This window comes from Elgaria multicarinata, chromosome 1 (assembly GCF_023053635.1).
Source record: "Elgaria multicarinata webbii isolate HBS135686 ecotype San Diego chromosome 1, rElgMul1.1.pri, whole genome shotgun sequence".
NCBI classification, from domain to species: Eukaryota; Metazoa; Chordata; class Lepidosauria; order Squamata; family Anguidae; genus Elgaria; species Elgaria multicarinata.
In genome coordinates, this window is record NC_086171.1 from 43,587,334 (window position 1) to 43,605,820 (window position 18,487).

The 18,487-nt window shown below is 39.1% G+C and overlaps 1 protein-coding gene across 3 annotated transcripts in view; it reads right to left on the reverse strand.

Annotated features, from left to right (window-relative positions):
• CDK14 (cyclin dependent kinase 14) overlaps positions 1-18,487 on the reverse strand; it is a 273,801-nt gene that overhangs the window by 100,034 nt on the left and 155,280 nt on the right. For all 3 annotated transcript variants that reach the window (XM_063127120.1, XM_063127135.1, XM_063127127.1), the window contains 2 exons: positions 16,058-16,178; positions 3,433-3,526 (listed from right to left, as the gene is read on the reverse strand). In XM_063127120.1, coding sequence (XP_062983190.1) covers positions 3,433-3,526; positions 16,058-16,178 — 215 coding nt within the window. The remainder of the gene's footprint in view (positions 1-3,432; positions 3,527-16,057; positions 16,179-18,487) is intronic.

The following is an 18,487-nucleotide window of genomic DNA, read 5'->3' on the forward strand; positions in this document are numbered from 1 at the left end:
CTCCCAATCCCTTATGGCATCACCTTCTACTCCCTATTTGACAAATGTTAATTCCCCCTATCTTCATCTTTCTCTGTGTCAAAATTATTAAGACTAACCAAGCCATTTTCTTGTTTGTAACGTATGTGTATGTATATGTTTAAAACAAAATCTGTAAAAATAAAGTCTATGCTTTGGGATTTTACTGAGTGCTTGAGCTAATTTTCCCAGTTAGAAGGAGCTATGCCACATTTTGTTAAGAGTATAGTATATAAATCTGTTGTGTGCACACCATTCCTCTGGGGTAAAGGCCCCCTTAATCCATATTATCTGTTATATGTGTATATATACACGTTTATCTGTGCATGTGAATGACGACACAGAGCAACAAGGACATATGGCAGGATATAGTTAAATATTAACTAGGAGTACTTTGCTGGATCTGACCATACTAGGAACACAAGCCTGCTTTAAGTTAACAGGGGGAAGAGTCGAAATCAAGTTTTTAATCTTGCACTTTTTGAGGAACACTGTAGAGACAGGCATCTCAAATTTATTTATCTCCAGTTGTCTACATAATCACTATTTAAACATCGTCAAAAGGAAATTGTTTGCTTCTATTTAAGGGATATTTAAAACTCCAACAAGTCAATGACAGTGACTGATACAACTTTTTATGGTGTATTTGGTAGTGCTCCATGAGTGCGTTACTCTTCCAGTTGCCGTTGTACAATCAAGGCAGCCAGTGAGCGCCCAAGCTCCCTCAGTCTTGTTGAGTGTCCCCTGTTATCTTTTTCCAGGAGACCTCAGCCAAGGTCACTGCCACTCTAAGGAAACCGAATTATCAGCTTCCATGATGTTTCACATACAATCCCTTCACAAAAAGAGGCATTCAAACATGCTTAGGAACTTTTAATTAACTCTTATTTCCCAGGAGCCAAGCTAATCCACTCAGAAGAACTCAGTGTCTCAGCCTGAAGTGCTAGAATTGTTGAAAACAGACGTTAGCTATCCTGGCTGGCTATAATGCTTGTCTTGATGCAACTTAAAATGAATGACATTATCCTGAGTGACAGCACCAAAAGTTCAATTCATATTCAGATGTTATTAAAAGTTCCTAGATCTTTCTCAGCAGTGCTGAAACCATTCTACGCTTTTATTCACCCCCGTTTTTCCTTGTTCTTTTGAAAATTAACTGTAGTTACTGTCCAGTTTATAATTACCATTTCAAACATTTCACATATCCTTTCGAAGAGAGTTCTTAAAAATACATCTAATTTTGAAAGTAAAGAGAAAGGGAACTGAAAAATTCACCTGGCACAACTATTTTCATCTTGTCCAAAGACAAGATCCAACAAAAAGGGGAGAGCAAAATCATGTGGGTTCATAATATATTTTAAACTGCTTGTGGAAGGGATCCAAGAGAAACAGATTGGGAATGGATAGAAGTTGACCAATATTCTCCATCCTCTCAAGCATTATGCACATTAGGAGGGTTTGCAGAGGCAACTTGTGCTTTCTAGGTAACTGACATACTTTACTAGGGATGCCTGACTGCTGCTTCAATCAAGACATTTTTCCTATTTGACTATGAGAAAACCTATGTACAATATCATTGAATTCATTAACCTTGCTGGAATTACATATTTTTGAAGAACATTTGTACATTAGCTTTCTTAGATGTATATAGTAATCTCTGTGAAAGCACAAGATATTTCTCTGCATCTTGTTTTGAGCTTGATACATATTTACATTTTAAGAAGCACTGGAATTGTAATAACTGCTAAGATAAAGCCCCTTTTGTAGATTAAAACCAAAGGCAAAGATATAACCATATTATGATTAGTCCTATGCTAACAGTAAGCTTGCCATTGCCTACAATTCTCTCTAGTTTTAATGTTTTCACATTTTAAAATGGTAACCATTTTGTCTTCAATAGCTTTTGTTATATTGCTACTGTCATGCTGGCATTCCTTGAGATGTCCTGCTATTGTTAAAAAATCAAGTATATTTACTCTGAGCCTTTATTTAATAGTCTATTATGTTTTTAAACAGTTACCATATTACCATGTAGCGTACAGAAATTATGACATTGTAATCCTATCCCTTATTTCCTTCCAACTAGTATCCTCATGTCTAGCCCTTCTAATTTATATAATTATGTTATGCTCACATTTCTACTATGGTGGACCTTCCATAACAACATTTTATTAAGACAGAAGCAATTTAGAAGGACCATATTTTGCTTAAGGTGTAATTGGCAATCACAGCAGGATGCATATGAATGACTCCTGAACATTACCAGATGGTCTACATGTGTTTTGGGCTGAATCTACAGGACAAGTTCTTGAACAGCTGGTTGCATGATTCCAGCTGGCTGCTGGAAGTGCAGGAAGCAGTAACGGAAACAGCTACATTTTTGTGTGCAATTTGTCAATAACACTGAGACAATCCATAGTTTATACCCACCTTCCACAACCTGGTGCCCTCCAGATGTTTTGGACTACAACTTCCATCATCCCTGACTATTGGCAATGTTGATAGGGGCTGATGGGAGGGCACCAGACTGAGAGAAGGCTGATTTATACCATGCAATCTGCTAATGCTCTGGTCTACTGGCATTAGTAGATTGCATGGTATACAGTACATGTCCACTTATGGCTTACAGATGTTGGATGCGCAAATCTAAGCTCAGAAGCACCCTTAAAATAACAAATGCTGCACCAAAACCCAGCCAAAATACAGTCTCTCCACCTATGGATCAACTCTCTAAAAAGAAGGCCCACTGTTTTCTGCTTTTCAGCAACTTATACCCACCCAGCCCACTTTAACATGAGAAAGGGGAACACAATGTTTTGTCTGTTTGATTGTATGAATGGACATAGTTAAGACAAAACTTAATTTAGAAAAAAGATGAGAACTGATGGTGGGCAAACCATAGATTTGGGGTCAGGGATGCAGCCAGTCTTGGATAAGGTCGCTAAATGATCAAGTCTGTAGATTGGAAGCACTCCTTGACACAGCAGTCCTGTTGGATGTGCAGGTTTATCAGTGGTGAAGACTGCCTTTTTCCAGTTTTGGCTGATATACCAGTTAAGACTTTACCTAATGGAACAGGGCTTTATTACAGTCATTTGTGCCCTAATTATCTGCAATGTAACACATTCTACTGGCTCTGTTTCCAAACACAATTCAAAATGCTGGAGTTAATCGTTAAAGCACTAAATGGCTTGGGACATGGGTGCCTTAAGGACTAGATTTTTCTACATGTTCCTCCCTGTATGTTCCATTCATTTAGGCCCTGCTTGAAATCCACCGAGCCCAGACACATTCGCCTACAACTAAAAAACATTTTTCCCTGCTATGAATATATTAAGGCTGTTTTATTTTGTTTGTGCCTTGATGTTGTTTTTGTGCACACACACAGCAATCAAAGGTAATTTCTGAACCTACCAGAAATATTCTTTCAAGTTGATCTTGAATGTCTTTCATTCCAGGAAAAGCAGCAACGCCTTGAATCATTTCTACAAAGATACAACCGACTCCCCTGAAAAACAAAAATAAAATAACATAAAATTTGGGGGAAAATACAATTATTAAAAACTAGTAACCTGTGGGTCATTACACAGTCTTGAAAACATTATTCCTGGCTGTGAAAGATGCAAGAATATTATTCAGAATTGCCTCTTTGGAAAATGGCTTGTTTCAGTGTATATATATCACAATTTCAATGGATTAAAAAAACAGTACCACCCTCCAAGGTCTATAACACTCCCTCATGTCACCATCCATTTGAAAACCAGACTGAGTATGGCGTGAGAAGTTTATTTTGTCCTTTTTTAACATCAAAGTTACAAATCTCACTGGCCAAGAGGTTCTTTGGACCAATAGGATAACCGAAATAGGAGGTTAATTCTTTCTATATAGCAGACTATGGGTAAACTGTTCTATGCTGGAAATATTAAAAGGTTCCTGCAGGTCCCTTGTAAAGCATGGAAGCAAGAGTAACAAAAGAGGTAACATGTTTATTGCATGTATATGCCATTATATTTAGCAGTGACTATAGCTTGATTTATCTGCACTGCTGACACTGTATCACATTTCATGGTACTTTTGCTGATTTGACCCAACCATAAGCACTGATGTTCTTGTACAGCAGGGATTTGGTTTGGGGATAAAAGTCACCTTAACTAAAACTTTGCCCACAGCTTCATTTGGGCTGAATACAATGATAGAAAAAATATGAAGCTACACAATACTAATGTAGTATAACAACAAAACAACCATCTCCTAAAAGCATGCATTCTGCTTTCATTAACTAAAAGAACGTACCTGACCAAAGAACCTTTTAATTAAAAACTCCTTTAGAGAGCAATCCTATGCCTCCTAGATAGAATCTGGGGGCAGCACAGGATATTTCAGATTGTTGGATCTGAGGTTGGAGACAGCACTTCCACCTCGGACCCAGGAATCCAAGCTTCTCTTCCTTCCCCCTCCACCTCCCAGCCAGAACTGCACTGGCTGCCTTAGAGAGGAGGGAAAGGGGGTGTACTGGTGGGCAGAGATGGGAAGAGACTGGGGAGGCCAACTTACAATGTATTCTCGGGCCTCCCCAACCTCCTTCCCCTCCTGCTCTGACACACCCCAGCTAGATGGGCCAAAAAGCCCATCTAGCCAAAATACAGAGCGGGATGAAAGAAGATCTCCTCTGCTGGTCCTCCTGCTCTGCCTTGGATGGCTATAGGTCTCCACGTTCAGAGGCTTACGGCCGTCTCAAAAGGATTGCGCTCTTAGTTACGTAGTAAATTGGTTTTGTGGCTCAGTAAAAATATATATAGATGCAGATTTTAATGCACATTTTGATTTTGTCAAATGTAGTTTTAAATTACATTAATCGCTGAAGACATTTGAGGAGATTGAAAGGACAATGTATTACAGTATAAGAAACAGTGTATAACACACTTCAAATCAATTCCTAATTATATTCTGTATGCTCAGCAATGTGATTGAAATTATTCTCTGTAACCAGCAAGAACATATGGAAGCAACTGAATTGATGAAGCTGCCATTCATTTGCTACTTTGGTTACTGCTTCATTAAGCCCAATATATCTTAGTCAAACACAGATAATACTTAAACTTAGAATAGAAGAACGTTTATATATCCTAATATATTACCCATTGTGTTTATTCTTAATGAATTCATTTAAATATTAGAGTGGTAGGCATCCTAGGAAGTGTTAAATATCTCTGACTTTGAATTGACAAAGTTAGCGGATACCCGAAATTTAAACTAAATATTTTAGCAAATTCTTTACTAAAATGGCTGTTGGAAAAACATGTAACTGTACTAAAAAAACCCACCTGAAATCGTTACTTAATTATTTGAACTAACCAAAAATAAGAATCACTTAGAGCCCAGTCAACATTACTTTGTGAACCTAATATGAGAGGTAGCACGCCTCAAGCTCTCACAAGCCTTTGCTCAGAGAACAGTAATGTCTAGTGCATTCAAATCCTGGCTTCAGTGTACAAAGGACTTCCTTACACAGTTTCCACCCAGAGTGAAAGAGGACAATTCATTGAATACAGAAAGCTGCCTTATACAAGTCAAACCCTTGGTCTATCTACCTCAATAATGGCTACACTGACTAGCAAGGGCTCTGTAGAGTTTTCCCCAACCCTACCATGAATTTTCTCAGCCCTACCTCAGGATTGAATTCGGGAGCTTTTGCATGAAAAGAGTAGGCTCTACCACAAAGCTATGGCCCTTTCCCATGATAGGTTAAGGGTGATCAACATTACAAAAGGTAGCCAGGATTTTACTTTCCACCAAGTGGTGTGTGTGTGTGCATGCAGAAATGTACACTCTTTTGTCCACATAAACATTATTATAAGTGTGTGTATCTTTAAAAAGTCGCTGTGATGTAGTGGATCAAACCTGTTTAGGATAGACTCCAGAGCACCTGGTTCAAATCTCATCTATGAAACCACTGGGCACATTGGAAATAATGAAAAGATTGAAAAGAAACCACTGGGCATAATATTTTAAAGTATTCATTATCCTCTATAAAATGGAAATAATGCCAATTTCCCTTATAGGATTACTATAAAATCAAATTAAATAAAGAATAATGCTAACGGTCATTAAAAAGCTAGTGCTGCATCACATGGAAACATTAAAACTGTCAGGCGTAATTACAATATGATGGCATAATTACAATATGATTGGCCCTAAACTCTAAAAGCCATTTCTCAGAGAAACCATTAAATAAATTTTATTGCACAACGACTACTCTCTTAAAAAGATTTCTGGATTCCTGTCTCTAGAACACAAGTGGGCAACCTGTGGCCCTTCAGATATTTTGGCCTCCTTCTCCCTGACCATTGACTATGCTGGCTAGGGTTGATAGGAGGTGTAGGCTGAAACATCAGGAGGGCCACAAGTTGCTGCTCCCTGCTCTAGAATTTAAAACTGAAGATGAGACCCAGTTCAACTTTCTATATTCCTAGTGAGCAGCAATAAGTCATATAGTACCTGGGGACAAGCCACTGCACAAAGTACTAAACAATATTCAATAATACTGTAGTACAATACAGAAAATTTCTTAAAGCCCAGCAACTCCACTTAAAATGGGATGTGAGAGTGCAATAAATAAATAAATCAAAACCAAAACATGACTGAAGCTGGACCAACAGCCATAGGATGTAAATTGTGTACCTTTTTCTCTCATGACAAGTAGGACTAAGCCCATTAAATATACTAGGTGGGAACATATGTGACCGTGCTATCTTAATACTGTACTCCTATTGTTTCTCATAATTTTTCAGGAATCTTGCTATCACCATGGTAATAATAGAGGCATAGAAAATATCAAAACAATGGCAGATGCTGAAATATGAATTCAGATTGTAGAATTATTGGACAAAAGGAAAACGCATGTCTGGTGGCAATTCCTGGGCTGTTTCATGACATGCAAACCCACAGTTAATCCAACAAATGGTGTTTAAATCATGTTTATGTAGTCACCATGGTTAGGAATGGTTCACACAACATGCTAAGACACAATGTTTAGCTCAAAATGCATAACCACCATGGCTTAGTGTGCAATCTGAACAGGGTCACGGATTCATGTGCACCTTTTTTAAAAAAATAACAACACTAAACTTAAGTCCTTGCACGCTACCTTTTCTTCAGTCTCCTTTTATTTCAACCTGCCCATCTCTCCCTGCCCATCTGTCTAATATTTGGGAAATATGTTTGATTCTTTAGGATCAAAGTTATTTGAATTCACAATCTTGGTAAAATTTGCAGTTTTCAATTGCTTGATCTTTCTAAATGTCATCCATTTTAATTAATACAACCAACACTCTTGGCGTGTTCTTTTATTCTTTCTTCACTCTGGGCAGGATCCAATGGTGCTTTTGCGTGTGCAAAATGGTAGACCTGGCCACCCATGCAAGGGCACCGTTGGATCCTGCCCTTGGTATACCTATTCCCTAACTAAATTTCACCTTCTGTTGGGGGACTCTGTTGCTGACCTAATCTTCTCTGCTAATTGACTTGTCCCTACTTCTCCACTTTTCACACTAACTTCCATGCACTTTCTCTTACAATTCACTTTATTTTCCTCACTTAAGTGCTTCCATTTGCTTATTCTTGGCATCTTTCTTCTCTTTTTGATTCTTCATGCTCTCTTTATTTATCTGAGACGTTTTAACTTTCCAGCCCCAAAATCAGTTCTATTTCTTGGTTGTAGCCTCTTTCCTAAACCAGATATGAAAAATTTATTACTATCTGCTATTTGGATCTCTCTCTTTCACTCTTTTTATATAACAGAGCTACTTGTTCCTCCAGGTTTTGGCCATCTAAAATTCTTCTCGTCTCTCTTCCTCCTGTGCCTCACTCCCTTTGCCCTATTTCATGCCCCTTTAAAGTGTCAGCCTGCAGGCAGGGCCTCTGTTTGTTTTCATTCTTGTACAGCACCCAGACGCTTTGGGCAGTTCATGAATAATAAATTTTATTATTATTGCCTGAAGTACAAAATGCTTAATAGTAGTGGATAGGTTAAGCATTACTTTTACAAATTGCCTCTCGGGTATCTAACCAACCTGAAAATGAAATAAAGTGGTATCTGCGCTTAGAGAAGAAACAAGATAGAGGCATACATATAAGATCAAGAGACACTTTTGTACACTGGAATGAAGATATTTTTACTCATACCACTGATGTCTGGTAAGTTCTTCTCTGTTAGCACAAAGTTGCAGCTACCCTGATGGAATGCTATAAGATGAACACCAGCTCTACGAAAAGTCTACATAGACCCAGCCCTTCTATACAGAAATTACAGTGACTGCATGGCTTTAAGTATGCTATAGAGGAGGTCCCCAAAATATGTTGGAACTCCACATATAATGAAACGATTGATACAGACAATCCTTTGTTTACTATACAGAGACTTCTGAAAATGACAACCAGTGAGATCCATGTGGAACTGCATATCTAGAGGCATTCAAGAGGCAGCTAGACATCCACCTGTCAGGGATGCTTTAAGGTGGATTCCTGCATTGAGCAGGGAGTTGGACTTGATGGCCTTACATTCTATGAAACATCCAATCCATGAAGGATCCAGTGATCATAGTTTCAACAATCTGTATGGCTGTGAAGCCCAATTCCATGTGCCTCTCACCATATCATAATTACAAATATTAACATGAAATGGCAAAATGGTTTCTTTAGGTGCAATTTAACAAATACTGTTCCCACGTTTCTTCCTACTTATGCCTTACAGAAGCCTCCGCAAGCATCCTTCTAGAAGCCAGTGTAAAAATCCCATATAAAAGAAGTGAGACTCTTTTTTAAAATAACTATTCCGACAGAATATTGAATGCCACTGGCTGTAAAATTATTAAAGCTTTTATAAGATAATTAATCAGGACTAGATCTGTTCTTAAAAAAAAGGAAAGAGAATAAAGTATTTATTTATTGAATAAAATCAATCAATTACAAAAAAAAGGGGGGGGAAAGATCCAGAGTATGAGTATTTACATAATTATCAGATCTCAGCTACATAAGCATAAGCAAGGGGTATGCCGGGTGTGCCCAGGCACACCCTAATGTCTCAAGCAATAAGTGCCGAATTGGGGGGCCCATTCCAGACACAGCGGGAACAGTCCTATGGCTGCCCTCTGACTCCTCCACTGTCACTGCCCCCAACAGTGCGCCATTGCTCCCAGCAGCAGGAGCGAAAAAGAATCACTCCGCTGGGAGCCTCTCTGCCGGATGCTGTGCTTTAAAGAGGCCAGGAGGAGAGCCCCTGAAGGCCAATATATTTATTTATTTATTTATTTATTTATTTATTACATTTTTATACCACCCAATAGCCAAAGTTCTCTGGGCGGTTCACAAAAATTAAAACCATAATAAAACAACCAACAGGTTAGAAGCACAAATACAAAATACAGTATAAAACGCACAACCAGGATAAAAACCACGCAGCAAAATTGATATAAAATTAAAACACAGAGTTAAAACAGTAAAATTTAAATTTAAGTTCAAATTAAGTGTTAAAATACTGAGAGAATAAAATGGTCTTCAGCTGGCGACGAAAGGAGTACAGTGTAGGCGCCAGACGGACCTCTCTGGGGAGCTCATTCCACAACTGGGGAATGTTGTGGTAGGAGGGGCTTATGATATCACTTCATAAGCCCCTCCTACAGTCAGTGGCACCACAAAGCCCCAACAATGCTAGAGCTTAAGGAGCATCTCCTCATTCCCTCCCCTCACCTGCAACGGCCCTCCCATGGTCAGACAAGTCAGGACTAGAGCATCAGTGTCTACAGTGTTTAATAAATAAATGAATAAAAATAATGTCCTTTATAACTGAGTATTCAATAAAAGTTCACCTTAAAAATAACAATTCCCTGGGTGCACACTCTAATGAAATGTGCTGTGCATGCCTATGCAGCTACACATATAAGGTGTAACAGAAAAAATCTGCAAATCAAAAAGTGTTTGAAAAGCAAAAGTACACCTATCAATTAAAAAGGAATAAAGATTAAAACTTACAACAATAAAACATCAGCAAATGTTTAAAAGAAGATTTGAAAGGTATTAAGACTTAAGACTCTCAACTGCAATTATGTAAAAGAAGTATCATCTAGAATTAAGATATCAAAGATAATTCTAATCAAATAGTTCTAAATAGTCTTGTCAAGCTAAAAGAGACTGCTGTCACAAAATTGATTTAAAGAAACATAAGCTCCAGAGCCAGACAGTCCAACAGTATCTAAAAAAATTCAAGCCGAACCTTTGATAAAGAAAATAAATTATATTTTAATCAGTGTGTTACTCAATACTTGGAAAGATGTTAGTAGAGGTTTAAGAAAAAACCCTCAAAAGAGATAAATACATCAGCTATTTCTAGGCCTTTTAAGCTTCAGGACTTTTTTGTTTTCAAACAACTGCAAAACCAAGTTCTCAAATGTTATACCTGAGATTAAATAATACATAATAATCATCTGAATAAAGAAAGCAAATAAAGACACTGTAATGATATACTGATGCAGCTTTATGTTGCACAATACATCTTGCATATCACACTATTGTATACTGACAATAGTAAATTGCAGCACATTCCACATTGATTCCCATTGCTAGCTACCATCTCTAATGAATGTATATCTTCATTAATATTCTTAAATTGCCAGTGGCTATTTACAGAGAAAACTAGAGAATGTTAATACTATACATGAATCATTAGCTTTTGGTTACTCTCCCAATGTCCTCCAATGACAAATGAAGTGTAGAAATAGCTTGCAGCCACTGCCAACTGCTTCCCAGACACTGTCCAGTGGTTAATATTTGTATTCCTTCTCTGTATTTGTGCCTGTACTCAGTTGCTGCCTACTTTTCAGTTCCTCAAGATATAGAACTAGAAGCCATTCATTGTAACCTCATGGGTGCCCACAGGAATTTTTCCAGGGGTGAGGGCAAAGCTGCACAGCAGTTTGTGGTTGTAATTGGCACACATAGCACACACCTCTACAACACATCTGTGTACTTTCCTTTTGTGTGTGCTTTGTTGCTTAACGTCACATGATATTTACAAGCCTACACAGAGTAGAAGAAGATCCTGGGAATATAACAGCACATATAACAGAATATATCAGAAGAGTATTATATTCAAGAAGCACCTTGAACTCAAACAAAACTTTATTTGGAGTCAGAGATTAAAAAACACACAATAACAAACAAGTGAAACAACAACAACACAAATACACAAACACAATACATCTCTCTTAAGAATATCATGTCGGATATTTTATGGCATCACTGCCCTTATTATAATATTGAAGGCTTCACATATCTTGCCTAGAATGATTTCCTTTACCTTGGAAACATTGGTGAATGCTCTCTAAATCAGTCTTCGCAAACCTGATGCCCTCCAGACAGCCTCCAGCATATGTGATCGCTGGGACTGATGGAAGTCAAAGTTCAAAACATCTGGAGGGCACTAGGTTGGGAAAGGCTGCTGTACTATGTATTGTTTTACTTGGCAGGTACTACTGTTTAAACTTGTTTTCTTAATTGCATCATTCAAACTTTGTTAGCCATCTTCTAAGTTCTTCTTAAATTAAAAGGTAGGAAAGAAATATTCACACACAGATATACATTGTCCTGGTTCACACAATCGCAGGGTGGTTAATAAACCATGATGGCTTGTTAACCATCCTGCGTGTGCCAGCTGTATGCCATAGTGTCAATCAGTAGGATCCTACAAGATTACATTTCACAAATAAGCATGTTGTTGGCCCCATAATAAACATAATGGCAAGGTTTTAGGATAAGCAAATCTTATAGGCACAACTAAATTCAGCAAAATACTTTTAAAATATCTAGCATATTTTCTAGCCTCCAATAAGACATGGGATGCTATCCAAACCATACTATGTGAAATTCTGTTGAAATCAATGGATACTTCTACATTGTGTTTAGCATCCGGGTGATAATGTTAGAAATACCCAACATTCATACTTCACTGTGCATGTCAACTGAGATACCCAGCAAAGAAAGACTTTTCATCTGTCATCTATTTGATCTGTCTGCTCTTGAGTGCAGCCTCAGCTTGATTGCTCAGTATTTTCCAGAAGATGAATTATTTGTCATTTTGCTGGATTCATATATTTGATGGATGCAATCAGTATTGCCTCATTTTTCACTTGCAACAAAGCATTCCTCTTGAAAAGCACCCTGTATATCTTTTTGACTTGTGTTAAAGGTCCTATATCATGGGACATCAATATTTCATGTCCATTATTAAAGACATTCTTTTTGTGTCCTCCAGCTAGGACCCATTTTCACCTTGCCTATGGTAATATATGGTAGTGAAATTCTCTGACTGGTGTTGATGGTCTCCCTCACTATAGATTTTGTTTTAGAAATATATTTACTTTGTACTACTTAGAGCTTCTTTATTAATAACTTTAAAACTAAGGCTCCATTACTCTAAGAACCATGCACAACCTTTGTATTTATATGATAGAAAATAATAATTTGGCAGTCATTTTATCAGAATAATGCTCCATGGGTCAATTTAATATTTCATATCTTTTGCCACCATCCCATAAGGACACAATGAGTGTAAAGTCAAATTTCATTATTATGTAAACACAATCGGTCTCCATTCCCAGCAGCAAACCTCTGTGTTTAAACACTACCCCATTCGTGTACAAAGCAAAGGAGGTCCAATTTTAATAGGAAATAGTATAAGTGAAGAATGTAGAACTTATACCTCCAGTTTACCTCCCCAGTCACTTTGTTCCTCAGTTGAGCTCAAATTCCGTATCTGTGCTAAGTTTTGAGAAAAGTGCTTTGACAGGGATATGGGGAGATAAGCAATAGACAAGGCAGGGTTTAGCATCTCTCAGTCACATGCCCCCTTTTCTTTTAAATTCAGAAACCCAAGCTCTACTATGTACATGAGTGGGGCAGATCTGCCACTGTTCCCTCTGGTTTGTCCTTCATACTACTTCTTTTCTTTCTACTGATATGGGCTACTACTTCTTCCACCTAGTAGTGGAAAGCTTCAACCCTCATGCTCACCAAAAAAGAAGTCAGAGACACAGTTGCCCTGCAACCAATTTACTGCAGTGCAGGCCCGCATGATCCTTGCTTTTTCCCTTTAGTCTCATAAGAAAAAAAATGGAGAGTGTTTTCCAATTAGGCTGTAACTGTCACCAGGAAACTAGGATGGAACAGAAGTTAGATAGGGTAACCAATATCCTCCTTTCTTGTAGTGCAGAGAAGCAGAGTGCAACAATTTCTCATACTGCTTCCTTGCTCCAAAATATTTTGTTCCAGATTGATGATAGTGAAGGATGGAGGAAGAAGCAGCACCCCTTTGATACCTACTGTCAAGATTTCCTAAAACCTTGGTCAGTTAAAGAAGCTCCACCCCCACCGTTGGGAATAGGAACTATTCCATTTCCTTGTATACACTAAATGGCAACTTTCCCTCCCTCAACACACTACAGATTACAAAAACTGGTAACAACAGCCTGGTCTAAATTTGACAAAGAAACAAGCCCATTACTTCCCTGTCCAGCATTAACACTTGTACAGTGACATAGTTTTCACCACAGAACATCCAGTGTAGTTTCTTCTATGTACAGAATATGTGGCTGTAAAAATGTTCCCAAAGAAACCTGGGTAGGAAGGTGTACACTAATTCCCGAGGCTGCTCTGCTTCTAGAACATCTATCTCTTTGTGTCCAGACACCCATATTGGGACATGAAATGATGGACTTACAAAGTGATCCATCACCAGCTCCCCCAGGCCCCGAGTGACCTCCAAAAAGACCTGAGGCTACAGAGACCACTCCGCCTGCTGGATGATCATGCTGCTTAACCAATCTGCCATAGTGTTGGATGCTCCAGTTAGGTGCTTTGTCTGTAGAGAGACTAGATGTCCTTCCACCCAATTCAGGATCTCACAGGCTTCCCAGTGGAGAGACTGTAACTTCATTCCATTCCACTCGTTTGGAATGGATTGACCCTGGACAATGTCTGTGAAATTCCTGAAATGCCAAGTTGCCTGACATTCGGGTTAGTTGATGCTTCTTCTGGCTTCCTGGTTGCTCCACATTCCCTGAGTGACCATGTCCAGTGTGTGTGCTCCCCACCTTGACAAGCTCACATCCATAGCGATCACCATTCATTAAGGGGCAGCTAATCTGATTCCCATTATCAGCCTTCCTCCCATCAGGAACCATCAGCCATCACTATAGTTGGTTTGTCTGGCTCCTGAAGACAAAAACTGTCTTCAACCCTTGAAGTTGGGGATCAGTGTGTTACGGATAGAAGTTGAGGACAGACTCAGCATCATGACTACCTTGGGTGTAATTCTTGGGAAGAATTTGGCCCAAACAACCTGTTTAAATGTGGTTCAAGCTGTCCTGAGAGCTCCTTCCTTCCTCTGAGGCCTCCAACTTTGCAGATTGAACAGACTCTTCTCCCCATCACAAAACTGAGCCAGAATTTGACATGAGAGGGAACTTTCCCTTTAGCTTTGGCTATTGGAGACAGAGCTCCAGGCTACTTTAGACCATTCCTGTGCCTATGGCTACTGGAACCGGAAGAGGAATGGATGAATGGGTCAGACAAAGAAAAACAGCTTGGGAATCTGTGTCTCTTCTTGTATGGCTTATGAGAAGAGAGACCTGTGGAGCAGCTTCCCTTCTTTCCCTCATTTTAATGGTGCCTTTAGTTTGGGAATGGGAAAGGGGACCTACAGCCATCCCTAGTCCTAGGTCATTTATGCATCTACTGCACCACCAGCCCTAGCAACCAGGAAAGAAAGTTCTGCTAGGCCTTGACCCCTGACAAATCCAGAGAAGGGAGGGATCTCCTGAGTCCTTCTTCTATATCCCCTCTTGGACAATGCTATTTCCACTGGGAGGCTTTCAGTTCATGAAATGCTCTCAGTTGCCTCTGCTAACTAAGAGGCTCTTTTCTTTTGCATCCTACCTGAAGAAAATCTCCTCCAGACTCTGAACCAGCTCTACTTCCTAGACCGAGGAAGAATAAGACAGGAGCTGATGGATGCACTATCTGCTTGTTTGCCTGGCCCTGGGGAAAGGCTGCACAGCAGATCCAGTCAGACTTCCTCCTATGGGCCCTTTTTACTTTCCCCCTGCCTTACCTCCAGCCCTGTGGAAGAGACTGAGGGAACCAAGAGCTGCTGTTGATTCAAACCCAGTAGGTTCTGTCAGTCCACTTCTCTGGATTGGAGCTGAGCGCTTCCAAAATACTCTGTCCTCCGTTACTGCCCAGTGGAGCTTTTCATATGCCATCCAGTGGAGCTTTTCAGGGTTGTCCATGGCCTATTACATGCTGGCCCTAAGGATACTGTAAACCCATCTGAGGCCCACTGTAATTCATTTGCTAGGCACTTCCAGGAAAAAAAATCTCTTGCATCTGCTGGGAATCCAACCTTACAGCAGGTGAATCTGGTGAAGTGACTATAATGAAACAAGATGTTTGTTTAGGCTGGAAAGAACAGAAGTGTCCTATGTTTATCCCAGCTGTAGTTGAAATGTTACAAGTGGACAATGAATATATTGCCAAATAAAAACAAAGCACTATACAACATTGCTTTGGTTATAATGTTTACGATATTCACATGATTATGTTCCAATGTTATTTTATCATGGATTACATGGCTTCTTTCTACCTTTCTGTTTGCTATGTTGCACAATTCTCCAGAAAATTGGATTGACAATTATTTGTTTGAAATGCACGACTATTCATATGCATATACACTATTAATTCATGTTTGGAGGTAGCATGGAGGTTTCTTAAGAAAACAGTATCTGAAAATTTAAGTCTCCAAACAGAGTAGTCTGTACTGCTTTTCTTAAGAGTAATCCTATGCATGTCTGCTCGAAAGTAAGCCCCAAAGAGTTGAATGGGACTTATTCTGTGCATAGGATTAGATAGTCAAACACATCATTTGCCTAAACAAGTCAAAGCCAAAGCAACAAAATATATGGGTTTTGTAAAATCTCTGTATTCTTACCACATATCAAGACAGGTGGAATACTCTGTTGAGCCTAAGAGGACGTCTGGAGGTCTGTACCACAGGGTAACCACTTCATTAGAGTACGTGTGACTGGGGACAGATTTGGCTCTTGCAAGACCTAAAGTGTAAATACAAACCCAACAAAGAAATAAGCATATAAAACAAAAGAAAGGCCACTTTAGATCTTTAAAAGGCCATGAGATTGATTTTGTTTCTTCTGGCTGTGTGTTAAATTAATCAGTGAAAAAACATATCCATTTCTATCATTCAACACATCACAAAACAAAGTGGTGACTGAAAGTATCAAGAGACTGAATTATTTATTTTAATCTTTCTAGGGTTGTTATGTCTTTATTTCCAGGATCTAATGCTCCATGTTAAAAATGAGAGAATGTACTGAACATAATTTTAAAAGCACAAATTAGAAAACTAAAACTTCTAAATCCTTAAATGTTAGCAATTACAACAAAAGAATTAGGAACATAACCTTTTTATTCTCTCAATATTTTAACACTTAATTTTAACTTAAATTTAAATCTTACTGTTTTAACTCTGTATTTTAAACTTATATCAATTTTGCTGTGTGGTTTTATCCTGGTTGTGCTTTTTGTACTGTATTTTGTAATTGTGCTTTTAACCTGTTGGTTGTTTTATTATGGTTTTAATTTTTGTGAACCGCCCAGAGAGCTTCGGCTAGTGGGCGGTATAAAAATGTAATAAATAAATAAATAAATAAATAACCAGTGTAATTCAAGACAATACATAAACTGAATAGATAGATAAACAACACCAAGAAAAGCATCACATCTTCATCCACTTTAGAAAAAACATGTTGAAAAGAATGACATGCTATTTTATTGCATATGTCTAGAGGACTAAAAATGCCATTTCCCCTTAACCGTTTTAGCATTAAACATCTTTTCTGTGGTATAACAATTGCTGTGCAGCAGCTTGGCTGTTGAAAGAAAACCAGGTTCAAATCCATGTTCAGCTGTGAAATAAACTGAATCGCCTTGGGCAATTCACTGTATTGTAGCCCAATCTAGTTCACAGGACTGTTATAGAATTAGAATTGCAACTCTGAACACCTCTGAGAAAGGCATCATGGAATACAATCTTAATTTCTGCTAATTTATTTATTTATTTATTTAGAATATTTATATACCGCTCCTCACTGAAAAAATTTCGGAGTGGTGTACAAGGTAAAATGAAAATAAAAACAGAATAAAACAGTTAAAACAAAATTTAAAAAGAAGCAAAAAACAACAACACAGAAATCCAAGGCTGCATGTTAAAGAAAGGCTTCTTGGAATAAAGATGTTTTCAGGAGGCGCCGAAAGGAGTACAAGGTTGGAGCCTGTCTGACCTCCAGAGACAGGGAATTCCACAGGAGGGGCGCTGAAGGCTCTTCCCCTGGTGGATTCCAATCGGAGGATGGATCTAGGTGGAACCACCAGGAGCAGGCCCTCAGATGACCTCATTGACCAGGCAGGTTGGTAAGGGAGAAGGCGCTCTCTCAGGTATCCTGGTCCCAAGTTGTTTAGGGCTTTGTACATAAGTACAAGAACCTTAAACCTGGCCCGGTAGCGAATAGGCAGCCAGTGCAGTTCCCTCAGCAGAGGAGTTACATGCTGGAAAGAGGCAGCACCAGACAACAGCCGAGCTGCAGCATTCTGCACTAGCTCCAGCTTCCGGAGCAGCTTCAAGGGCAGACCCACATAGAGCGCATTGCAGTAATCCAATCTTGAGGTTACCAATGCCTGTACCACCGTGGTCAAGCTATCCCTGTCCAGGAGAGGCTGTAGTTGGTGAACCAACCGAAGATGGTAAAAGGCACTCCGAGCTGTGGCGGCTCCTTGAGCCTCCAACGACAGTGATAGTGAACCTTGGTAGTTGAGTGGCTGGCTATTAGTTTGGAAGTAAAACACGGTCACCCAAAAATAAGATAAATTGCTACCACATATTCACCAGATGCCCTAGGTATACAGAAGTACATATGTTTGCGAATAAAAAGAAAATACCATTAAAAAACAAAAATGCTGCTTGACAAAAATCTGAGCTTACAAAACGTTGACAATAGTTGAGCCTATGGAGAAGGATGGGATGGGGTGGAGAGGAAAGCGTCTCAAGAAACCAGGTCAGGCAATGAATTATAACTGAATGGGGTACTGCAATGCATGTAATGGGCATGGGATCATGCATGTTGGACCCAACCCCAGCCTTCCCATGCGCTAACCTCTTAGACCATGACATTCACACATTGAGTGGGAAGGTCTAAAGAGAGCTTCTTAACATGATTGGGAAACCTAATAAGTATCTTGGGCGGGTTAAGGGGATGTCCTTCCCATCTCTAGAACTGTCGGCTGCCCTATATAGCTATGAAATACTCAGGTTTGGGACTAGCAACCTTATAGCACTATACAGATC